The sequence below is a fragment of the Pseudopodoces humilis genome, chromosome 4 (assembly GCF_049639895.1).
Source record: "Pseudopodoces humilis isolate 2021_Gansu_Grassland_sample_001 chromosome 4, ASM4963989v1, whole genome shotgun sequence".
In the NCBI taxonomy this organism is placed as follows: Eukaryota; Metazoa; Chordata; class Aves; order Passeriformes; family Paridae; genus Pseudopodoces; species Pseudopodoces humilis.
In genome coordinates, this window is record NC_142203.1 from 38,350,760 (window position 1) to 38,376,222 (window position 25,463).

General features: G+C 37.6%; 1 protein-coding gene across 3 annotated transcripts; it reads left to right on the plus strand.

Moving 5' to 3' along the window:
- The first annotated feature begins 49 nt into the window (after positions 1–49).
- SLC35D2 (solute carrier family 35 member D2) lies at positions 50–24,570 on the plus strand. 3 transcript variants are annotated; one of them, XM_005522616.3, is made up of 12 exons: positions 50–211; positions 2,974–3,007; positions 6,134–6,220; positions 9,045–9,112; positions 11,508–11,579; positions 13,541–13,609; positions 14,659–14,761; positions 16,615–16,707; positions 19,080–19,147; positions 19,892–19,970; positions 21,730–21,812; positions 22,413–24,570. In XM_005522616.3, the coding sequence occupies exons 1-12, from the start codon at positions 69–71 to the stop codon at positions 22,513–22,515; spliced, it is 1,002 nt and encodes a 333-aa protein (XP_005522673.3). In that variant the 5' UTR covers positions 50–68; the 3' UTR covers positions 22,516–24,570. The 3 variants fall into 3 exon arrangements, with proteins under 3 accessions (XP_005522673.3, XP_087910500.1, XP_087910501.1); XM_088054374.1 differs by lacking the exon at positions 11,508–11,579; XM_088054375.1 differs by lacking the exons at positions 11,508–11,579; positions 13,541–13,609.
- Positions 24,571–25,463: the final 893 nt, after the last annotated feature.

Here is a 25,463-nt window from a genome sequence, read left to right on the forward strand (position 1 = left end):
GCGGTGGCCCCCCGGCCCCGCTGGTGCCGCCAGCGGTGCGGCCCTGCTCGCCGCCGCTCGCCGCCGCCATGAGCGCCGGGCAGGCCGCGGGGGAGGAAGCGGACTCCGCCGCCGCGTCCCCGGCACTTCCCAGGGTGCTCTCGGCGCTCTTCTACGGGACGTGCTCCTTCCTCACCGTGCTGGTCAACAAGGCGCTCCTCAGCGCCTACAGGTGAGCGCCGGGGCAGAGCGGGAGGCCCCCCACCCGCGGGTGCTGGTACAGCCGCTGCCCGGCCATGCCAGACTCCTACCCGGCGGAGGAGCCTTCCCGCTCCTGTTCCCCTTCCCGCTGGCGTGACCCACGGGCACCTCGGATCCCGGGCAGCCGGCTAGTGGGTAAATGTGCTGGGAGCCGGGCCGCCTTCTCCAGTTTCAGACCGCTTGTGCCCAATATGTACCAGTTCTGCAGCACCGCCCGACGGCAGGCACGGTTCTGACAACGCCCGACTTTTCTTCGGGGTCTTTTCGCTGTTCCCAGGGGAACGCACCACCTCAGACACCCGTGAGGGAAACACCGTGTCCGCTACGCAGGAACAGTTGTTCCTGCCGAACACTATTTTCCTTCCAGCATCTTTCTTTTCTGGGGTAGCCAGAAACGAAAAGTTAGCCTAGTAAAATGGCTTGATCATAAAAACACTGAAAGATTCCGTCCTTGACTTGATGGCTCTAATTCCCATATGGAATCATGGTGATAATTAGCATCTTCTACCATTGTGCAAAGCAACAGCATTAACTGCAGACGTCTCACACTTTGCATTTTATTCTTAGTCTTGCATCTGTGGGAAATAGAAGAACCTGAGCATTCACCTCCAGGTCTTAGTTTTCCCATCTGGATTTGTACTTGTTGGACTTTGATCATCCTTATGTGTCCCTTCTGACTCAGGACATTCTATGATTATGTGATTGTCCTGTGACTGCCTTTTTTCTCACCATTAACATGTTTTACTTAAAATATTTGCTTCGTTTTTGTTGTGGTTTAGCTCATCTTGAATCAAAATAAAAAAAAGAAAAACCAAAATGAAAAGAAAGTTAGAAAGCCAAACTTGCTGTCATTTTCTAACATTCAGTGCTATTTGAACATATAGCAGCTGTACTTAATATGTCTCATAAATTGTGCATGGTGCAAGCTGAGATTTTGTTTTATAGTGGTTTTTGTCCTACAGAGTGCAGATCCCTGCAAATCCCTGGCATACATCTAGTACACCTGTATGAGATAAGTGAGCACAGTATGTCCAATCAGTAAGCTTAAGTTTTGTATTAAGACATTACAGCATTCTGGAAATATTTAGGCCTCTGCAAATCACAAATGTCTAGAGAAATCTGTGTAGTACAGATGGGCAAACTGTCCATCTTTATAAGGAGTTGCTGTAAATATTAAACAAAAGGCATTTTGGGTGTCACATGATTATAAATGGAAGTCCTTTAATTTCTTATGTTTTTCCTGTCCCTGATACTTCTGTTTCCCTGAATCTCTTTTGCTATCAGTTGCTCCTAACTCTGTGTTAGGACTGTAATGCTCTTATGGCCTTCCTGCTGTGATTCAGTGTTTTGTTTCTTTTGTCAATGCTTTGTTTCCCATCCCAGTTGTGTTAATTTGAGATGTACATTTCCCACCACACCAAGTTTGCAGTTTCTGCAAACCTCATGAAGTTCAACAAGGCCAAGTACAAGGTCCTGCACCTGGATTGAGGCAATCCCAGGCACAAATATAGTCTGCACGGAGAATGGGTTGAGACTAGTCCTGGGGAGATAGACTTGGGTGTGTTTGTGGAAAAAAGGCTGAATATGAACCAGCACTGTGTGCTTGCAGCTCAGAAACTGATCAACTAGCCTGCATCAGAAGAGGTGTGGCCAGCAGGTCAAGGGAGGGGATTCTGTGCCCCTGCTCTGGTGAGACCCCACCTGTAATAATGCATTAGTTCTTGGGCCCCCCAACACAAAGAAGACATGGATCTACTGGAACTAGTCCAGAGGAGGCCACTAGTCACAATGGCAATGATCACAGGACAGCAGCACCTCTCCTGTGAAGACAGGCTGAGAGAGACAGGGTTTTTCAGACTGAAGAAGATTCCAGGAAGACCTTATTGTGGCTTTCCAGTACCTAAAGGGAGCAGCTGAAGACGGACTTTTCAGAAGGCCATGTAGTGATAGGGAAATGGCCTTAAGCTGAAAGAGGGCAGGTCTAGATTCACATCAGGAAGTAATTCTTTAGTATGAGAGTAGTGAGGAACTGGAGAAAGTTGTCCAGAAGGGTTGTGGACTCCCCATCCCCAGAGGTGCTCTGGACCAGTCTGGATGGGGCTTTGAGCAACCTGGAGTACTGGATGGCATCCCTGCCCGTGGTAGAGGGTTTGGAACTAGATGATCTTTAAGGTCTCTTACAACCTATACCATTCTATGGTTCTATCCATGCTTTCAGCTAAAGCCAGCCAAAGGGCTATAGTAAGAATGTAGCTGGTTTAGTAGACTATAGATGTTTCTACAATATTTACTTAAGAACTTGATTTTGACAAAAACGTATTGCCAGTATGTTTGCTAGTATGCTAGTATGTTTGGACTGCAAAGATAACCTTCCCCATTAAGAGCAATTGCAAGAGGTTTAGGTTGATATCCCGTCTCAGGATTCAAAGTATATATTTGGAACTACTCAAGAAACAATGCATTAAGAGTTCTCTTAAGTGTGTTAGCTTCACTTTCGAGTATTCCCCAAACAACTAGCAGTTGAGAATTGATCAACTATGCATAGGCTGTATTATGTGGGCTGCAGAAATAAAATATTACTACTACAATAAGTGTAGTCCTGAGCTCTTCTTAAACACAGGCTAGTCATCCTCATGTCTAATTGTTGACTTCGGTATTAAACTTTAACATTTTTATTTTTCCTAGTTATTTCTTTCCATTCCTCAGTACTAAATATCTGTTCATGCTTTTCAGCTTCCCATCACCAATATTTCTTGGAATTGGACAGGTATGTTCACAAGTAAAGCATACTAAAAGTATTCATTATTTTGTAAGTTAAACTAATGACATTAAAGGTAGATTTTAAGGGGAAAAAAATCACAGTTATAGTGAACTGCTTGTCTTCTGGATTAGATACCCTATAAAAAACTGTTATCTGTTTCATTGAAAACAGGCAGCTGTGAGCTTGAGTCAAAATTATTGCCTGGAGGGAGTCACATAAAAGAATGCTATTTATTTCTCCTTGTGAAGTTCTGTAATTAAGGAATCTGGCCTTCTAAACTGTCCAGCTTTATTCTAGCAAGTGCATGCATTCTGTGAGAGTCCTTGAGCCTTTGTGAACTACATGCAGAGATATTGTCCTCTTTGTAGCCAAACCTTGTGTTTCCTCTTAAATTTCTCCCCATTTCCCAGCAGTTTTCCAGTAGGACCAGAATAAAATTTTGATTCTTTCTTATATTATTTGCCTTTGGGTAAGTTGCAGCATTGCAGCAGAAATTTTTTTTTTTTTTTTTTTTTTTTTTTTTGTTGTTAGGAGGCATCATAGTAAAACCAAAGTTCAGATGCTTGGGGACTGAGTCCATAAAGAAGAATGTATCACTGCAGAGGGATTACTGATAAAGATTGAGCCTTGAAGCAAGTGTTGTTTAGGCAAATAACTTTTATAGAGGATTTGCTTTCTGCCAAGGCTCCACAGCAGGGGGTAGTGAGGAAGAATTGAAAACAGCATACTGCAAGTCTGACATCTCTGCTGTTAGGTGCTAGAGAGAATAAAATATCTTGTAAAGACTTTGTGATGTGATAGAGTTTTAGAGAGATCCAGACTGCACAGATCATGTTTCAGTGAAAGGCTAGAAAATGTGGCAATAATTCGTGTCTTGATGCAACTTTTTTCTTCAGAGAATCTAAGACTTAATGGCATTTCTGGTTTTTTTGTTGAGTGGCCCTTCCAAGATTCTTCTGAACTCTATATAAAATATATATGATCCGGTGTGATAAATTAACATTTTAAAAAAACGAAAAGAAACACCTAAATAAGTTAAAACTGCTGGGGGCTGATGAGAGTTTTTCTCCTAGCCAACAACTGGCCATTTCTAAGAATTGACAGCAGTTTTAACCACTGAAAAGTAAGATCAACCTGTGAACACCACCTTAAGACCTAAGCCTGAGAATTGCTTTGTCTCTTAATTTCCTGGCTGTGAAAAGTAACTGAGCTTTAGCTGACTTCCCGTCCCCTGCCATGTGGCCCGCGCGGGGGCTGGGCTGGGCCCAGCGGCTCCCGGCCAGGAGATGGGGCCTGCGGGGCTTGTCCCGGGCTCTGGCCGGGCCAGGCCGGTCCCTGGCTCGGCTGCAGTTTTTTTGCTGTGACTGAATTCACCAGAGACTGCCGAGTAAGGAAAGAAAAAAGCTCTTGACCTGCGGCGGGCTGAGACAGTGACCACACTCTCCAGAGCAGCCATGAAGAATTTTTCATCGCAGACAACTCCAGCTGCTGCTCCAGCAGAGATCACAGAACCATCTACAAAGCCTGGGCAAGATTTTAACCTTTTCATTACCCAGATGAGACTTGCAGATTAATCCTTTTTTTCCAGAGAAAGAAAAAGAGAGTAATCAACATGTAAAGAGACTTTATAAACTATCAGAAACAGTAAAGAAAAGAATTAAGCTTCAGAAAAAGTAAAGAATAAGAAGATGCTTTAATTAAGCTGAAATATTTCTCTGTTAAAGCTATAGACAATAATGTTCTGAAAAAACTCCTTTAAATCATGACAGAGCATATTGAGAAGAATGGAGTGTTCAAAGTGTAGATTTTGAGCAAACAGTAGAGTAGTTGTGATACAGTGAAGTGCTGGAACAGAAGGGGAAAAGTAATAGTTGAAGATTTAGGGCCGCTTGAGGCAAAGAGAAAACATCTGTTTCCAGAGAAGCTCACAGAAACAAATAAAGAGAACTTTTGCCTTTGAATAACTCATCCTTAAAAATGACATCCCTAGACTCATTGACCCATAACACACCTCAGAGTAATGTGAAATAGGATGAGAAAATCTGATGGCAGATTTTTCTGGGCAACTGACATCAGAGAAATAGAAAGCTATAACAGAAATAGTTTTATTGTAAAAAACTCCATAAATTAGCAGAAGAAGACTTCTGTTTCTCTACAAAAACTAATAAAAAGACTCTAGCAAGAATTGGGACTGTTTTAAATACCAAAGTTCCAAAGTATTTTGTCTCTATGTTGTCATGTAAACAAGAGAATAGTTGAGTGAAAGAAAAAAGAGATTTTCTTTTTCTAGAGGTTTTATTCTGGTTTTGTTATTCTTGTAGTTTGTTAATAAACTTTCTTTATTCCTTTTAAAGTTTTAAACCTGTTTTGCTCTTGTTCTAATACACATCTCACAGCAAGAAATAAGTACGTTTTCTAGTGATTTTTTTAGTTGCTGCTTTAAAACCACAACATTTATTTAGTGCATTGGCCAAGAAATGAAATTAGCAAATCTAAACCACTACGTATGGTATAATGCTTAAGTCTGTAGAACATGACTCTACCTCATCCTCTAGATAGTCAATCACTGTATTTTTCTATTAGGAAAATTTGACCCTTTGTTTTGACTCCCTGGGGACAGCATAGCAATCATACAGCTATGATGTATGACTGCTCAGATATTCATCTTCATTCTGTCTGCATCTTTATTATTTCTTCCTCATGTTGTCAACAGACTGATTAATGCCCTACCTTAATCTTGCATTACCAAAAAAAAAAGAAAAAGAAGTTTTGGGAGTGATTCTGCAGACCAAACAATTCTCTGAGTAAAAATTTCATGGTTTATCTGGGATTGTGTCCTATTTTATTTTCTCAGGTCCTTCTCAGCATTCACTGTTTCACAGAATGCCACTAATTTTCTTCAGGATAGTAGAGTATATGTGTATATTTTCCTTTTGAGTAAATACCTGGCAAAATTGATAAGAGTGAAATTATTTCAATTTGTCAATTGCATTCTGTGCTGTTCTTTTAGAGAAATACATAAACCCTAACATTTGTCAAATTTGTATAAAGATTTTGTCCTTGAAGCAGTTTTTTCAGTAATACATTACAATTTTGCTCATACATGACTTCTCATTTTTTCTTTTTGTTTAGATGGCAGCCACTATACTTATCTTGTATGTGTCAAAACTGAATAAGATTGTTCACTTTCCTGATTTTGACAAAAGCATACCTGTGAAGGTAAGGATCACATATATCCTGGTATTAAAAGGAAAGTGTTATTTCTTATAGTAGCATTCTTTCTTATGAAGACAGGAAAAACATTCGCATTTCTTTTCCAAATGGGATTAGTTGTATCATTCTTTCATTTAAAAATGGATTTGATAATTTTAATTTCTCTGCAATATTCTAGTCTGGGCTATAGAGATAAGCCCTATTTGAGGAGAAATCTGGTGCCGTTTTGTTATGCAGTACATGGGAAGGGTGCTTTAGCTTTATACAGCTAGATGAACTTCTTCATATTCCTGAAAAGTTTTTCTGGATATAGCTCTCAGTGGGATCAATGGGAGATAAGTGTTTGTGAAGGATTTTTTAACACAGCATGAAGACAGAAAGGCTGCTTGGAAATATGAATGGAGCATGTGATAAAGTAATAGAAAAATAATGTGATAGATGAGAAACTGTAACAATAGCTGACTCCCAGTATAAGACTTACGTTCCATAGGAGGGGCTAAAATAACACTCACTAAAAATATTGTAGATGGTGACCAGCTGCATGACACAGACCTTAGATGTGTATGGTCTAAAGAGGCAGGACAGAACAAATGTGAGTGGACCTCCTCTTACCTCAGTTTGGGAACTAGGATGTGAAATGACCACACCAATGATCCTCAAAGATTTTTGCATCTAATCAGTGTTAATGGAATGTTTCTTTGATGCATTAGCCCATGTGTTTATGTCTGGTTGCAGGGTATTGGTTGTGTTTGCTCCAGGACACAGGGAATGTTCCTAGCCCTGCTGCAGGGCACAGATAATATAGCTTTTCAGGCTCCCATCTTTACCTGCAGAATCTTGTCTTACTATCAATATGAGGTTTACAGTGAATGTCTTACAGATATGTTTATTCTTAATGCATGTTGAAATCATTGATATTTCTACATGTACAAGTCTTGGAGGAAAATCTGTGGTATCATTCATAAAATGGACAATCCTTCTTCATTCCAGAATAAGAAAGAAAGTTTCCTAGCAGGTAGCTCTGAGTTCCATGTATAAACAGCTTATTGAGACCTTGAGAAGATTCTTCCCCACCAAGTCCTGCTGTGCTCCATCTCTGCTGTTTCTTCACTTCAGTTCACGTACAAAGACATTAAAAAAATACAGCATGCATTTTCTTTATCCTAATAAAATCTGTTGTTTGGAAGACTTTGCTGGATAGGCTGGGAGCAGTCAGCATTTTAGCTTACAGGACCTGCATATTGTTTGCAGTGCTGGATTTGACTAGTCAGAGTGAATCAGCTGGATTGCTCATTGTTGTTTTCTTAACTTTTTAAGGAACCCTTAGGCCAACTCCTTATCCTTTTGTCAACTTTTGCTTTGACACTAAGATAATTACTTTTCACTTCTCAACTGGTTTATGTCTTCAGAGCATTCAGCTTGAGTTTTAAAGTAGTGAGATGCTTATTTTAGTGATGAAGCTTTGAAGTTCCTGACCCTTTCAAAGTAAATGATTCATTGATCTCTGCTGTTGTACTGGATGTTGTAATTTTGTCTTTACAATTGAATGAATTTCAGAGGAAAGATAATATAATGTCTGCTCTGTTTTCAGCCTATAAATTAAATGAAGCAAAATGTTCTAAATAGAAATCTGCAGATGAGATAGTGCATTGCAAAATTTTTGCAAACATATGTCAACATGCTGAATATTTATTGTTACTCATACTCCTGCTTTCTTTATAGTCCTGTTTACTTTTACTGTGACTTTCACTTAAAAGTTAACTTCAGTTGACTATCAATTAACTTTTACTTCACATTTTTTCCTCTCTTGCTGTGAAAGAAACACAGAATTTTTAACATAGATAAAATACCCCACTCTGTATGCTTTTCCAGCAGACAAAATTTTAAGAATGCGTAACCTTTGACTTTAGTATCCTCTAAAGTGTCCATGTGTAGAAACAAGAGTGACTATTACACATTAGGATAGAAGATCTGTTATGTCTTTCTGCCGTTTCAACCCCTCTCAACTGATAGTGAATGGGACCAAATGTACACACTGCCTTTGCCCTCATTGATTACTTTGGTTGGTTTAAATCTTCTGCAAATTCCAACCTTACCCATTCTGTGACACTGTATTTTTTTTCTGTAACAGGAGAATTAATGGCTTTGAATTGCAGCTGATTATTGTAGGGATCCATGTCTTTTTCATTTTCTACCTTCTTCCACATTTTCTTAAGGCTCTGAAGTTCCTTTATTGTTTCTCTGTATTGGGTTATGTATCATATGTTTCTATGCAAGTCAGTCTCTTTTCTAGAAGCAAATTTACTCGTGATTATTTACCTTTCCTTTCTACTATCTCATATGGCTTAATTTTCTGGGCAGATCTAAAATGTTGCAACTTCCAACTATACTAATATGTGTGGAGTACATAGAGAAGGACGGCATATTTATAGTTTATTAACTTTTTTATTTCACCTCTTCACTTGCTTGTTTAGATACTGTTGTTAATATTACTTTTATATCTAAATTAAATATTAAAATGGGTATTAATCTGAGGATTATAGTAACTAGAATAAAAGTGATTAACATTTACTCTAAATGGATTCTAAGTATCATTAGTGGTAGATTGCAACTCTTTTAATGACATCAGTGAAGCTGTGATCCTGACCAGTCATATAAATGGAGCTGCAGATGAGTTTGCAGCATAGTTACATTTTCTTCCTGATAAAAGAAAACCTCTTTCTTGATAAAAGTACATCTGATATGATAGATATCAAATTCTATCAAGTAAAGTTTCTCAACAGTACTTCTAAACAAAATAATCTGAGTTGTGCTTTTAATTTTATCACAGTTGTTTCCTCTGCCTCTGATTTATGTTGGAAACCACTTAAGTGGATTATCAAGTACCAGCAAACTCAGGTACAGTAAGTAGAAGTTATAAGTAGACTGTTTGGATTTTACCCTTTTCTCTTGTGGGGTAAAAAAGAAACACTACAGAAGAACATTGTCTAGAGTCTTAAATCCATGTGGTATCTGTCTGCCTGTCTGTCTAAACCCCTGGTACTGTTATGAAATTTTTACCCAAACATTTGATCAGTTTATAAGTTGTCTGCTTCCTTTAAGGGGAGCTTAGCCAGACCTCTACTGACATAAAATCACAATACTCCTATGTGACCAGTGAAGTGCTTACACCTTCGCCTCACACCCAAGCATCCAGCTTTTCCTGGGTGTCTTAACCAGAGAGTTAGGTAAGATGTCTCTGAAGGAAGAAGCATAACGAAATGCTTGTACCATGATGTCATGGTAGGTACTTAGGAATCACCAAGAGATGAAAGAACTGCTGTATAGTGGGGTAATGGTGCTGGCTTAGCCTTGCTAAGTGCCAAAAGCAGGTTGTCAGGGAGCACTGCTGAAGGGTGTCTTGACTCCTGTGTGCCTGTAAGTGTAGACCCATGAGAGTTGTTTCCATGCTAGAGTAAAAAAGATTTAAGTAATGTAGACATGTGCTGTAATAGAATGAGCAGCTGTATTTTCTGTGGAAGATGAGCATGGAAGCATGATGGCTGTACCAGGACTGGAGGATACAGCACTACTATTGTGGTGTTTTTTTATATCACTGCAGGCTCCTGAGGGTCTGGTACTAAGCTAAACCAAAACAGAATTTTGCAGTTTTATTTCATAACATTTCATAACTATGAGAAAGATCCTAGGAAAGAAAATAGAATCATAGAATCATAGAATCATCAGGGTTGGAAAAGAACTTTAAGATCATGCAGTCCAAATGTCAACCCAGCATTACCACTGTAACTAACCCTGGAGCAGTAACCTTATCACCCAGTGCTGGATCCAAACACCCCCAGGGATGGTGACTCCATCACCTCCCTGGACAACCTCCTTTAATGCCTGATCACCCTAACAGTAACAATTATTTTCTAGTATCTAGTCTGAATCTCCCCTGTCTCAGCTGGAGGCCATTTTTTCTGGTGCTCTCACTGCAGGTACAGTAGAAGAGATCTTACCTCACTACACCCTCCTTTCAGGGAGTTGTAGAGAGTGATGGGGTCCCCTAATGTATTACTTTTAATTTGTTTACATTTCTTTTTATTTATAGAATTAATGTTCTCTAGCCATGAACTAGATGCCTGATTCTGCAACCCTTTGTTAAATGTGTTCACAAGCTGTTCCACTGAAACAGACATAAAAACTTAGGCGGTACTGTGCCTAGTAGCACTTCAGCCATTGTGAATATGAAAGTAGTTTCAAAATTGTAAAAGTTGGCTTTTTCTTTCTCTTTTCTCTAACTGTAAATTTAAGTGTTTTGTAGGGTATATAAATGCACCTTCTCCCTCTCCTGTGGCTGGTATATCTCTTTTATATTTATTAGTTGTCTCTAAGTTTTATAACAGAAACTTTAAAATGCCTGCAGTGTTTCTACCATTAACATTTTGTTCCATTGCATTTTGTTACAATATATGACACTTGTTTCCATCACTGAATTCTCCACCTTGTTTGGGCTGTCTGGAAGGTGCAGATGATCCTATGCATAAATTCAAAATATCTGTTGTAAAGTTATCAAACATTTTGTTAGGAATTGTATCATTTATTAATGCAATTGTTAACAATTACCTTAAGCAGGGGATTAATTGATCCATATGGCCATGCTGTCACATTTGCGAAGTGTCAGATGCAAATGTTTTCACACTCAGAATGGTTTCCAACTGTATTACTTCATGAAAATCAACAATATGCTGCTAAAAGTAGCATTTTGTTTGGTAATTGCAGCTGGTACCACCTTTCATGTTTCTTGTATTTCCTCTAATTTTTTGGTCATGGATTTATTTTACTTTTTTCAAAGCTACAACTTGTTTACTAAGCATGTTTTCTTTGTATTTTGATACTGTTACATGTTTTCAGAGACAGGTTTATTGTCTCTTCTCTTAAGTTTACAATAGAAATAATTTTTCTTTAACTCTGCCTATGAATTTTGCAGAAAAATTATTTCATAAGGATTATGTCAGGTAGAGAATACCTACGATATTCCATTTCAGTAATGGAGAGTGACCTTCAGAACATAGCCAGTTGCACTGATTTACAAATTGGCAAAGCTTGCTACCTTTCAATGACTTGGTTGTCTAATGTACTTCTAATGCCAGACTGACATTTTTATATATGCACTAAATTATTTGGTATTTGTTTTGGTTTCTTATTTCTGGACTAATTGTTCCATCCCCTGGGTTAGTAAAGTAAGAATTAAAATATAAGAATGCTGTTAATCTGATACTATGGTTGGATTTTTATTTTGTTTTTTTGACAGTTTGCCGATGTTTACAGTGCTCAGGAAGTTTACCATTCCACTTACTTTACTGCTGGAAATCATCATACTTGGGTGATCCTTTTTGTTTGTTTTTGGGGCTGTATTTTCGTTTTGTTTTTTTATTTTTCATTTAAGATACCTTTATTTTAGATCATATCAAACTGATTACTAGCGTCATCTCATCAGAATATTGAATGAGAGATTTTTACTTACAAATAGAGACAAGCAAATAAAGTGATATATGTAGCTTTTTTGAAGGCATCCTACATTTTAGTGAAGAGAGTGAAAAAATCAACTTGTTTTCATTTTCGTATCTCATTCTCTAGACTGTTACACTGGTTTCAGGTCTGCAGACACAACTCAGACACTTTCAGTAGTTATGTTTGTGTTTTGTCTTGGAGGCTCCTAAACTGTGAGCTGCTTCAAACAGTCAGATCCTGACGTCTCCAAAGAATGCTGATAACATGGCAGTCTGCTTTTGTAGCGTAACTGTCTGTGTCAAGTCTGAAAACATAACAGGTTAATGAAGCAAAATGGTATCTACCAGCTGTTAGATGAGACAATTCCTTACTTACAGACACCGATGTTATTTTTCATGAGAAATTAAGGATATGCTAGCTGCTCAGGATCTCTAATTTCAGTAGTACTGAGTTGGAGGAATAGGAGTATAAATACATCATACTTTGTCTAGAACTTCACAGTTCTATCCTCATGGCTGGTCTGGACTCACAAGATGAATTCACAAGGAGAAAACCAGCTTGCTGAAGCTGAACCCAGGCAACATGATGGCTGGGGAAAGCTAAAACAGCAGAAAGCAAAAAACCCCCAAGCAAACTGACATCTCCTTTTGGCTAAAGCAGCAGTTAATTGATCAATGTGATTCATATTTGAAGGTGCTCTGGAATTCTTTTGTAGTTTTAATATCACCCAGAGAAAGCAAAACTTGCTATCTTCTGTTGGCCTAAAGACTCCCACAAGCAAGTGAAAAAAAAAAAAAAGTGAGTCAGTGAGATTATCATAAATCCTTAGCTGGAGAACAGCAATGTGACCTATGAGTGCAAGCAACATCCTAACCAAAGGAAAACTTAGGAGGAGAATGCTGTATTGGTGCAGACTGATGCAGTGTGTTTCCTTAGGGCTGAAAGTGAAAGGACTCTTGAGAGTCTGTGTAGGCTTATGTCAGGATCTTTGAAACAATAAAGTTTGGGTTGTTACTCATGAGCATTATTATGATCAAAGCCTAATTTATCTAAAGTCTGGTCAGCATTTTCTTGTTGGGACAGTGGTCTGCAGATGTGCTCCTTTACACATAGGATTTCTCCAAGAGTATTCCTTCAAGAGCTTTGTACATTTTGTTTTGATGGATCTCTCTCCATGTATCTTGTCAGAATAAGAACTAGGGGAATATCTGTAAGGCATACTGAAGTAAGGTGTAAAAAAGAGTACTTATATCCAAATAAAATAGTGTAGATATAAAAACCTTTCTACAGGTTTACAGTATGCTTTTTACTACTCTGGGGCAGCACTGATGTGGTAGTGAAGAATGTCATAAACTCCATGTTTTCCCTTTCAAGTACAAAGTTTCTGTTTGAGTTCAAAATAAGGATCTATTTGAAAATAATCCAGACAATGTGCTGTATAGCATCTTCCTCAACAAAGGTGATATGAAAAACTGCATGAGAAATGTACAGTGATCTTCTTTTATTGGACTACTGGGAGACACTAAAATATGTCTATTATGAATATCAATACACATTAAATTTGTTTGGTTCAGTGCTGTTACTTTGAACCTTTTTATCTTTACTTTTTTAATAGTCTAGTAAGAGAGTGCTTTTTTCAATCTCCGTTCTCAGGGCCAAGGTCTGACAGCATGGCACGTGGGCAATCACATTGTTCCTGTAAGGTTGTCAAGACTTTGCCCTCCTGTTAAATGTTCTGTGATTATTAATTGCTTTGAAACTTTTCAGGCAGACAGCCATTTAATCTCCACTTCAAATAATGAAAATGTGAACTGTTTCAATTTTTGCCTACAGGAAACGATACCAACTGAATATTATAGTCAGCGTATTTGCCATCATTCTTGGGGCTTTCATAGCCGCTGGGTAAGGTTTTAATTTCTCATATAGAGCTATATTATAAGGGGAGGGACACCAGGAGGACTTTTTCCTTGTTTAGTGCCAAGTAAACCTAAGCTGAGATCAGTTACTCTGGGTAAAGTTGATTTGGAAAATCTTTCTAGTCTAGAAAATCACTGGGAGGTGCAGTTATACAAAGGAAAAAATCTAATTCCTGCTGACAGTCTTTGGGTGTGTCTTTTTCACCTTTAAATTTTCCATGTTTGCAGGATCATAAGTGAAGCAAGTTAAAACTATGTGAGGAATGTTATTTTTATTTCATGGTATCAGTATATTTTAATAATCTTGGAAAAATATATTCATGTTCTGGGTAGAAAGACCGATATTTTGGTTGTTATTTCTGGAGTCAGGCATTGTATATTTTTTTAAATCATAAAAATCTCCCTTTTAAAAAAATAATTTCCATTGTGAGATAATATTCAGCAGGTGTCTGTATGCTGTTGTTCTCTATTTTCTGTTTGAACATTCCTTTACCTAACTGGAAAGGTAATGTTTTGTTTGTTTGTTTCCTGGCTTTGCTATGAACAAGGGTAAATAATTTCCATGTGATGCGACCCAGTTAGAGCCATGTCCTATACAGGTCATGAATTGACCTGTATTGATGAGGTAACTAGTCAAAACAGAAAGGATGATGTCAAATTAGTCAAAACAGTTGGATTTTATTTCCTAGCCAGTTTTTGTAGTAAAAGAAATAGGTAAGTATATTCAGTCATAATTGGACTGGTTGACAGGGTTGAGATGGGTGGAATTTTTCTCTGAATCAAAACTGAACATTTCCTGCCACTCTCACACTGAGTATTAGGAGCTCTCTGATGCCTCATTTGTGATGGTCCTGTGACTGGAGAAGTGTAAAATCCTTTGACTTACAAAGAAGGCTTGAAACCAAACCTGTGACTGGCTGGAGTTCACAGGGTTTGCATATCCTCATTCACAATATTCATCTTGGTAAGCAAGGTAATGCAATGCATTGCATACTTTTTTGCTTATTTACAATATAATATTTCTTCCTTTCCTAGGTCTGATCTGTCCTTCAATCTGGAGGGCTACATATTTGTGTTGCTAAACGATATCTTCACAGCAGCAAATGGAGTTTATACCAAGCAGAAAATTGATCCAAAGGTAACTGTGGGGTGATTAGATAGAAGTTAGCATTATGACAGTGGGCTATTGTTCTGGTTTAGGACAAATTTAGGGAGGAAACCTTCAAAAGGGTCCCTCTAGAAAGCAAATTCAAGTGGCTTTTCCACCTACCTGTTTGGGAGATAAACTTCCTTTGAGAAAAGTGGAAAAAACTGTTTATTTAACAAGCAAAGTACCCACAAATATGAAAAAAATTAATAATATTTAACAATGGAACCTCTCATTATTCTGAAGAGATGGCAAATTCAGAAAGTCCTTGTCATGGAGTGTAGCTCGGCTCGCTCAGTCTCTTTTCAGTCCCTCCTGCACTGGAAAGTGCCACATCCCAGGCCCTGGTGGGCCACAGGCATGAGCTCTCAGGCTCCCAGGTTTTTTTTGGGGTTTCAGTCCAGAGCAGGGACAATCATCCCTCACTTTGCTCTCAGGTCTAGTTTCAAAGGCACAAAACTTATTTCTGGGCTAAACAGATGAATAGGGATACAATTCAGCATCATAAAGTCACTCAGGACATTAGTCACCCCAGGACAGCTACTTATTATATGACTTTTATGTACTTACCATTATGAACTCGTAAATAACTTCATTTACTTTCATGTTTCAGTTGATATATGCATTCTTAATATAGAGCAGCCTGGAAAAAATTGTTATTTGTATCTCTGGCCAGGCTTTGGTAAGCAAACAGTGTATTTTCTTTTCTCCCAAGTCTTTTAAGCATAGTTTGTAGTTACAAAAAAAAACCCAAAAAAACCCCACCAAAAACCAAAACCAAAACAAAAACAAACAACAAACAAACAAAACAAACAAACAAACAAAAACCAAACCAGAAGCAAAGAGTTTGGACTGCTAAATCCAAATTTGATATATATTTATGTAGGGACGATGACTTCTTGACTAGAAACACACTTTATGTGAGGTTTATGTAAAATAAACAGAGAACTGTCTAGCCTGAGTCATAACCACAGTAACTATAGTCTTTTTTGATTATCTAAAAGCAAATCTGCAGTAAAGGCAGGCATAACAAGGAATTAGGTGATATCTTGATACATATTACTTACGTAAATGTTGGGCTGCTCTTCAAATGCAGTGCCATCAAACATACAATGCCATAACAAGGAGCAGTCTTGGACAGAGGTTTGGTTTCTTACTTCTGTGCCTCACTCTGTACACCAGAAATAGATGTCTTTTAATAATCTTAGACAACTTAGTCAGTTCCAGACTGCATTTTTATTTATGAGCTGCACTTAACAGCCTCACAATTTTCTGCAAAATACAGGAGAAAAGATAGGCTGGAGAGATTTTCTAAGCACCATGGCTGAATCTGGAGGAAGGGGAGGCTACTTTTTCATTCTGCTAATCTGCCTTTGTGTCAAGTTAACCCACAGGTTATATGGCAACCCTCAGTTACATAAAGTTACATCAATTATCAATGATTACAAAGCTGTATCTATGAGTCAAACTTCATTCATTTTCCTGTTACATGTTTTCGGTTGATTTGGAGTTGAAGGACTGGGTAATTCCCATGCCAGGCAGAGATTTCTGTGAAGTCAAGAGAAAGCACTTTTGGACCTGTGCTTTTGAAAGTTCCTGGTGTTGTATAGAAAGTGTCCAAAGTATAACATAGCAGTAATACTCTCCTGAATGCACAGACTGAAGGAGAAACTCAGCTTAGTATGAAACACTGAATCCCAGGATTGCAAGTTTGTATTTTAAATTGAGATATATTCAATTCTGTTTACTCACTGACAACGATGTCAGAAGAATTACCAGAGTACTATGTAGTATTTTGCTCAGAAATGGCTTTTAATGCCAAACATCATGCTAATTTTTCACAGGAGTTGGGAAAATACGGTGTCCTGTTTTATAATGCTTGTTTCATGGTGATTCCAACAGTTATTATTAGCTTTTCTACTGGAGACTTTCAGCAGGTAAGTAGCAATAATGTATATCTCAGACTGATAATGTTCTTTTGTTCAGATTTCATTTAGGGAGTGGGAGGGGCTTTTTGTTTGTTTCTGAAGAGGTAATCCTACCTCTATGTTAGTGATTAGTGTTTGAAAATTGTGAGTTGGACTTGTCCTTCACAGGTAAGAACTTGTGATTGTTCACTTAAGGAGAAGCTGAGTTTGTGTGGTAGTCCTTTTTTGGCTCTTTGTCTATGAACTAACATATGTTCCCACCTAGAACAAATGGTTGAGAATCCAGCTGCACTGTAATTTGCCACATGGTCTGAAACAAGATTGCAACTATACAATTTCCAGTCTTTCTCTCATTCATGTCCAGGGCAGATTTCTGTTTAGTCTGAGTCTAGTTTGGTAACCTACATTTTGCATTCCTGTAGAATGAGAGCAAGACTCTCCTCAGGTAATCCTAATACAGTATCTGTAAGGCAGTATGTCCTGTTACATAAAGTATCAGAGCCAAAGGTTCTCCTGGCTGCCTCACAGACTTGCTGACTTGCCTTTTTTCATAATAGTGAAATGAGTTTAGTCACTCATATTCCTTTCTAGAAATGTTTTACATTTGCCATGGAAAATTCTTTGGAGGGTGTAATCAATCATTATAGTGTTCTTTGTTTTATGTTGTTGTGCCCTGAACTCACATGATTTTGTCATTGTGCTCTTAGAATTCTGCTTTAAGCAGAAAAATTATGATTCCCTGAAAGTGCTGGAATTAGGTCTTCTGTGAATGTGAAATTTCTTAATGTCATCAGTCCAGCACAACCTTGTACTAGTTTAGGAAAATGCTGCTACTGCCTATCTTGGAAAAGGGGCCCAAGTTTGTATAGCTGTAAGATTTCAACTGCTTTTCCAGCACACAGGGTTGGAGACATTTTGGGAGACTTGGTCAGAGAAGTTTACCTTGTTGCTAGGTTTACTACAGGGGAAAATAAGGAGTGCCCACTAGCTGATTTTCTGCAAACAACTTAATGCTCAATTACCAGAAGAGAATAAATATCTATTAGAGAAATACATTGTGCTTACTGTGCATTGCATTGGTTTAATGCAATAATAGAAGTCTTAATAATAGAAGTCCTATTAAATTATTATTATTAAACTGTGCAGATAACTAGTGTCAGTGTGACACACAGAAACCAAATCACAGAGAAAAAAGAGAAAATGGAAAAATACCAGTGACAAGTCAGCAAATGATTGTAGATTACCCTTGTACTTAGCAGATTTTCAGGCCAGTTTTTATCATGGCAGAGCTTCTTGCCTTGACCCATCACAGAGTGCATCTTTTGCTGTAAAGTCTAAACATCAGTACCATTTCTGTATGATAGGGAAATGCTTCTACTCCCCTAGCTAATTTTGTAATCTTGAAGAGGTTGCAGTTTGTGAGTGAATGTCTGAGTTACTCCCTTCTCCTTCCCCAGCTGGGTAACTGTGAGAGCAGGAAAGCATGATGCAATATAAGAGGAAGGAAGCCCCAGAATGGCTCTCTGTTATACTCTGCAGCTTGTTGTTGCACAACAGCAAAATTCTAGCAGGGCAGACCTGCTCAAGATCCTTTTTACCTATTGCCTCACATGGCAGAGTCTCAGCTGGCTGCAGCTCAGCGTGGACTTTATTCTGTTTCTCAAAATGTGAATTCCCAGTGTTCAACCTTAGCTGAATTTGGTGCTTATGCAGCAAGTGTAAACTAACCAGATTAATATGAGGCATATACAGGAGTTACTAGAGATGGGAAAGAAGAATCTATGACATATTTCTTAGTGACAGTGTGGCACTGTGTGTTTGTTTGCTGCACTTCACTAGGGAGGATACTTAAAAGTGATTGAGCCTTTTCATTGACCTTCATTGTTGAGAGACCTTAGTAATGCTCAAAAGCTCAGGCTTGGGCCTTGAAAACTGCTCATGAATTAATCTGTGGTGTGGAAGAGATTTAGAGGAAATATTTATGTTGCTGTTTCTGTCTGTCCCACATCAACACTATTTATTATGTGTTATTATTCACAGTGTTAGTATCTGTCAGTAAATACCAAAACAGTATTCTGTATTGAGTTTATGTTCATTGCTTACACTACTGTGCACTTGTGTATCTGCATTGCACTACATGTTACAAGTATGTGTCTAGGTATCATGGGTGTTGTCATCCGGTTGTTTCTCAAGTTAGATGCATTAAACTGTTTCCAAAAATAATATAAATGGTTCAAAGTTTTGGCATGAATTAAACATATTTTGTTAATTTACATATTTTCATATTATGTACATTTATATTCATATATATTCATATTAAGTACATGTGTTTACAGTTGATTATATAGCACATAATTCTCTCTCTCTCTTTTTTTTAATAGGCAACACATTTCCAGCACTGGACAAATTTTTTATTTGTCTTTCAATTTATTCTTTCCTGCTTGTTGGGGTAAGGACACAGGGGAATCAAGCAGGTTGTTTTCATGACAGTGTTTTAAATTGCAAATCTCAAATGTAAGACTCACTAATAAGTTATGTTAAAGTTCAAAGAAAATGTTTTTTCCCCCTCAGGGTTATGCCTTGACATTTAATTATTTCTAACGGTGTAAATAACTGTTCAGTGCTATCTGGATTTTTGACCTCACAGTACAGTGCTGAACAACATGGCATTTAGCTTTATATTTTCTGTACTGTCTCTTCTGTCTGTCTCTTCCAATCGTCTAACTTTTTTTGCAGTTAACGGCGTGTAAGTCCTTGAGTATAAGAACTGTTTCAGTGTATTTGTTCTTTAAAGCAGCTGGAGAAGTGTGGGAGACTTAAAAGTAATGAAACAATGCCTTGTTCCTCTTGAAACTGCAGAGTCAAAGGAAGAATAAGTTGCATTCTGTTCTTTTCTTACACATCATAATCAAGGGGTTAAACTAACTTCAAATACTGACATATAAACAGCACAGAGAAAAGGGATGTCTCTGCTGAGCTCAAGTAGCATATTTTAATGTTTCTTTTGAATATTCTGTATGTGCACGTCATTAACTTAAAATAGAGATTCACAGAAATTCTTTTATAAGGGTTTGAAACAGGTGGGATTATAGATCCCAGAAAAATACTCATCCAGAAAATGCTGAACATCTTGAAGTATTGCTAAACTTCTTAGCTCCTTGGGAGGAACTTATAATTTTTTTCCTTTGTTTAGGTTTCTCTTGATGTATTCTACTGTCCTGTGCAGTCATTACAATTCTGCACTCACAACAACAGTAGTCGGTGCCATAAAGGTGAGTTATGGACCAGAAAAGGGAAATAAAAATGCTCAAATAGACAGGAAAGAGCATTGGCTCAGCAGTGATCTTGATTCTACTTTGAGATGGAAACTCAAAATGAGAGCTAATATTGAGACACTGCTTGTGCCAAACAAGTACACCACAAAGTGACCCTTTCTCTTGCAGTGAAAGTTAGGTATGCTCCAGAAAGCATTGTTAGTATTGATCTATTTTTATTTCTCCTACAAGAGAAACTGGAACAATTTTAATTAAAATGTGTACATTTAGCCACATTTCATCAGGCACTATCCCCTTCCTCTGTAGTTTATTAAGTTATTGTGTGTTAGTCAAGATGCCCTGATGCAAATCCAGGTGAGCTGATCAGGACTAATCTGCTTTTACTTTGGGCTAAACAAATTTCCTTTGCAGCTGATACATAGGGCTTTCATCGATACAGACTAATGCCTAAGCTGAAGTACAGAGTGTGCTTTATGGTTAAGTGCATCAGCCTCTGTTGAGAACTTGTCTTCTAGCTGAGCGGACTATTTAATTTTGGTTTGTACAAATTCTGGTCAATCTGATCAACACCAAAACATGCATGTCTCAAAAACTGAACCCAGTGTCCTTACAGTCTTCTTTCTTTAGCCCACTTTAGTTTAAAACCATGCATCTTGCTTTGTATTGATGAGGTCAGAATGTCTAGGAACTTCTATGACTAACCATGTTTTTTTGAAGGCCAGTTTGGAAAGAAGCACAGTACTGTAAAGCTGAAAGAGCTTTAGTAAAGGTAAAACTTATGCAGCTGGGGAAAAACATTTTCAGAATTCAAACTAGGTTAGGTACAGGAATAACAGTGCTAAAAGTGCTCCCTTCCATGACTAAGGAAAACTACATTCACCATAACAAAATCTGAAAAAGTAGGGTGGTGCTTCTCTTTCTACATTCTTTCTTTTTTGAAAGCTGCAAGATTAATCTAGTAGTTTTCATTCTGTGGCCCTGAAACTGTCCTTTTAAATTTTATGTCTGCATCAAACCATTAAGTCAGGGAAAGTCTATATTTTCTAAGCTATAATAGTCTTTGACACACATTGAGCAGCTTTAAAGTTGAGAAGCAGGTTATGAAGCAGAAGTCTCCAATAGAGACTGGTAGAGACAGATGTCATTGTCTAGACTGGCTACTAAAACAATTGAAAACAACCAAGTGTCGGTAAAATGATCACACACTTCTACATCTTTCCTTCTGTCTTTAGGGGACTATTTTTCCAAAACTTGATGTGGGTGGGTGAGACGTAGAATCTTTAAACTATGCCTGTCTTGAACCTGTACCAAGTGATTTCAGTGCACATTTAGTTGGAAAAGTAAGCAGATAACCCTCTTAAGGTAAAAATGAAGAACTTTAAGGCATCCTTTTTATGTTGGAGGACCAAAACCCACTTTTAAGAAATGGGATTTGAATTCCAAAGATGATAAAGAAATACATTTCAAAAGGTGGCCTTAGCTCCATTTTGCCCAATATTTTTTTTCTCCTAGAAGGGCACTGTGCATTGTATACATTTAGAAAACATACTGATTTTATAGTTTTTTTCATTTTTACATTATACATAAGGCTGACATCCCATGAAGTGAATTTAAAGGCTAATTTTAGAGTGGTCAGCAACTCTGACCACTGAAATAGTAAAGGTATTTCCTTAGAAAAGTGAAATAGCTGATATTGCTTGTATTCATGGAGATGAAATCTGATGTAAATAAACGCATGACTTTTGTTTCCTTTCAGAATATATCCATTGCTTACATTGGAATGTTGATTGGTGGAGATTACATATTCTCCATGTTAAACTTTGTAGGGCTAAATATTTGGTAAGTGAAACTTGAATAGCCTTTATTTATTAAAGCTGAAAACTTCTCAGTGAGCTCTAGTTTTATGTTTTGTTTGATTGGACTAATTTGGGTGATACAGTTTTGAAACTACTGGCCTGAAGAAGAACTGCTTCCAGATGTAAAGGTCATTACAGTTAGTTTATGTCTGTTTTCAGATATTAAAGCTTACTCTGGTAAGGCCTAATTGTGGAAATATGTCTGCAGTTTTGCTGTGTGGAATTGAATTGCTTCTTTTTTTCTTTTGTTATGAGCAGCCATTCTGAGCTGCAAGGCTTCCAAGTAAAAGCCAGGTGTGGTATGAGAAGTGAGAACACTGACTGAATGAATTGTGCCTACTGAAAATAAGTTCTAAATTGTGAGTTGTTACTTTCTGTGCTTAGATGCATTTGTGTGTATGAATGTTTGTGTGCATGAATCTGCCCGGGACTGCTTTCTCAGATGGATTACATAGCTCTGAGGCACTCCTAGTTTATGATAGCTGGTGTTCTTTAGCCCTTCAAAAGGAAAGGTATATACCTATGAAATGACTTCTGTAACATCAGATATCTTTGACACCACTGTTCATTCTTTTTTCTTTAGTATGGCAGGAGGACTGAGATACTCATTTTTAACATTAAGAGGAGACAGCAAGCCTGCACAACCTCGGGATGAAGAGAATACACTCTCAGTGTCAAAGAGTTAGACAAAATGCCTGCCTTGATAGAGACTGAAGATGCAAGTTTGTTTAACATTGCCAAGACCTTAAATAAGTATATGCTGGAACATATTTGGAATATCAAAAAAAAAAAATCTACCTCAGTTGTCACAGACACGCACACAATTCACTGGCTCAGACATATTCTTGCACACCATGTTTTTTACATGTAAACTAGTTGGATTTTGGCTTTTTTTTAATTCTGCAAGTCATTTGATAGGAGGGAATTCTATGAGAAAATTTCAAGTTGTAAACTTCTCCCTGTACTTGGGTGCTATTTCAATAAGATATTTGAGCTCTGTTTCAGTGACTGCCAGTAGTTTCTTGAAGCAAAACCCCCTGTAAAGATCATGAGGCTTGATTCACCATTGCCTTATGCCACATGCAATCTTTAATATCAATGAGGAGATGAAAGATCCTAGTGGTTCATGTTGATTTGTATTTGCTCTTGAGTAAGTGATATAGAACATATGGAGCAAAGAGGATATTCACCTGCAGATTGTTCCCTGTGTGTCAATTAAAAAATTCGGGCAATGTCCATGTGTGTAAATTGTGTAGGCATTCTCTCTCTGTGTTTCTCTCATCCTCAATCACACCATGGTGTTATGCAGCAGTCATCACTGTTGTTATAAATGAGCCCTCATAACTGCAGCAGGTGAAGGAGAGTAGGGAAATGACAGGGGATTTTTTACTATTTAAATATTTTTTTGTGCGTGTGTCTGTGAGCCAGTACCAACAAATCTGTTTTTGTTAAGGTACATTTTTCTTTTTATACACGGTCCCCTCCTCTCACATTTTGTCTGCAAACACCTTGCTGCAGAGAAGTGGTTGTGAAGCTGTGTGAAGCTAGCATGTGAAGCTGCTAGTTTATGTCTATGTGTTACTATGTGCTACTATGAACAAACATAGTAGGGAAGGGAAACAGATATGTGAAAGACTGACTTGTGTTTAAATAAGGAGAAATGACTAGTGTCCAGTTGTGTCTCATATATACAGTAAAAGCTTGTATCATACTAGTTTATGCTTTTGATTCTATGCAACGAACCATAATGAGCCTGGGGATTACTACAGTAGGCTTAGCTGGTACAGGGGTTAAGGGGCCCAGACTGATGGTCTGAGTTATCATCTGGGACAATAGCACCTGTATCTATATTTCAATAACACCTATATTTATATTTCCTTCTTTGAAAATACTTGATAATGTTTACCTGTATCTGAGGATAAAGTGTTAACCTTTGAAAATATGATAGGAGCATTGAAGTGTTGGAAGACAGCAGAGAAATTAATCTTGTTGAAGTTCTCAATTCCCTGCAAGCATGAACCAAGATTTTTGAAAATAATCAAATTGGGAGATTTTGGAAGACTTTGACATGGAACCAGGGTGATCTAATGACATATTTGATCCCCACTTAAATTAAAATACAGCTAAGAAAATCTGAAAAGCACTACTCTGTGTGTAGCACATCAATGACCAGTCTGAATTAGATCTGCGAAACACATGGGTAACTAATATCAGAACATTCAGGGAGTCACTGCCCACATGGATTTGAATGGCAAGAGGAGCAGTGACTGCTGATATTAGAAGTGGCATTTAAAGGCACAGTCAAAGTGAGACAATAAATCTGAGCTATCCATTTTCTCACAGCTGGTTAAGAATATGATCTTCATTTCTATCTGCTGAAGACCTTTGAAGGGAAAGCATTGCTGCAAATATTTTTCAGTGATCTGTTTTTAAAGATTTCCTTTATGCTTAAAAACCTTCAATGTTTTTGAGTGTATTCTTTTATAATGCTCCTCTTTCTTCAGATCATCTCTACCTCCACAATTCCAATTACTGAACCTTAACTCTTTTACATGAGACAAGGTATTGGAAGGTTTTCATTAATTATGAAATTAGTATGAGTGCCATTTGATTGCAATACTGATGAACACACAGAGGCACCTGCTAAGTAAGATGTAGTTCCCACAAAGGAACCTAACATATGCATATAATTCATTAATATTTTTCTGTACCTTTTATAAATAAAAATATTACCATTTTAATAGGTGTTTTGTTTGTTTGTTTGTTTTGTGGATGGACACATATAATAGTCCCAAACACATGAACAACACAAATATTTGCTTTTTATATGATTAACTGCTATAATGTACTTAAAGCAGTTTCTTTAGTTCATTCTGTACCTTAGTGAAGGTATTTTATTTCTTGTTCATAGAATGTTCTTGAAGTGCTTCAGACTTAGATTTCTCACCTGAAATAACAACCTCATAAGCATGACAATGTTAGTCAGAATAATTAAAAAAATAAATCTAGGAATAACAAGAAATGGGTACTATCTAGAAGTACTTGCAAGTGCTTGCACACTTTCACAAAGAAACTCAACTTCAATCACTTACTATTTTCCTCTGTATCTGAGATACTGTTGATTCCAGTAAATTTGCTGATTAAAATTCTGGAAATATGGGCTCAACCAGGCACAACTATCATGCTAGAATTAAGGAAATTTCATTGCTGTTTCATCCAGAACATAAATAATTGTGTCTTTCAGTTAATAAGGTAGGGATTTAAAACTGATTTTTTGGGGATATAGCTGCTTACTTTTCTACAGATTTTATATTAATGAACTTAAGGTTTTAGATATGACATTTGTACCATTACAGGTGCCAGGGTATATTTCCAAGGAAACATACAAAGAAAAATAATTACTGGACCAGAGAACAATATTGTCCTCTAAACTGATCTGTTCATGCTCTAAATTTTGTGGGGATTTTTTAGCAGTGACCAGGATGTAGTGAAGTGAGATTGAGAAAATGTGGTCACCCAAGGAACTTTCTACCCATTCACTGTGTAAAGTTCTTGCAGTGACTCCTGTGGAAGTCAGAGAGGCTGAAAAACTTACCTCAGGAAAAAAACTTAGACTGGGTTCAATGAAGAATTC

What these genes read in the sequence shown, in the direction of transcription:
- SLC35D2 (XM_005522616.3), top strand. Translation starts at nt 69, where the DNA reads ATGAGCGCCGGGCAGGCCGCGGGGGAGGAAGCGGACTCCGCCGCCGCG. An exon ending in TATTTCTTGGAATTGGACAG is followed by an intron (nt 3,008 to 6,133) that starts GTATGTTCACAA and finishes CTTTTTGTTTAG; the next exon opens with ATGGCAGCCACTATACTTAT. An exon ending in CTACTGGAGACTTTCAGCAG is followed by an intron (nt 16,708 to 19,079) that starts GTAAGTAGCAAT and finishes TTTTTTTAATAG; the next exon opens with GCAACACATTTCCAGCACTG.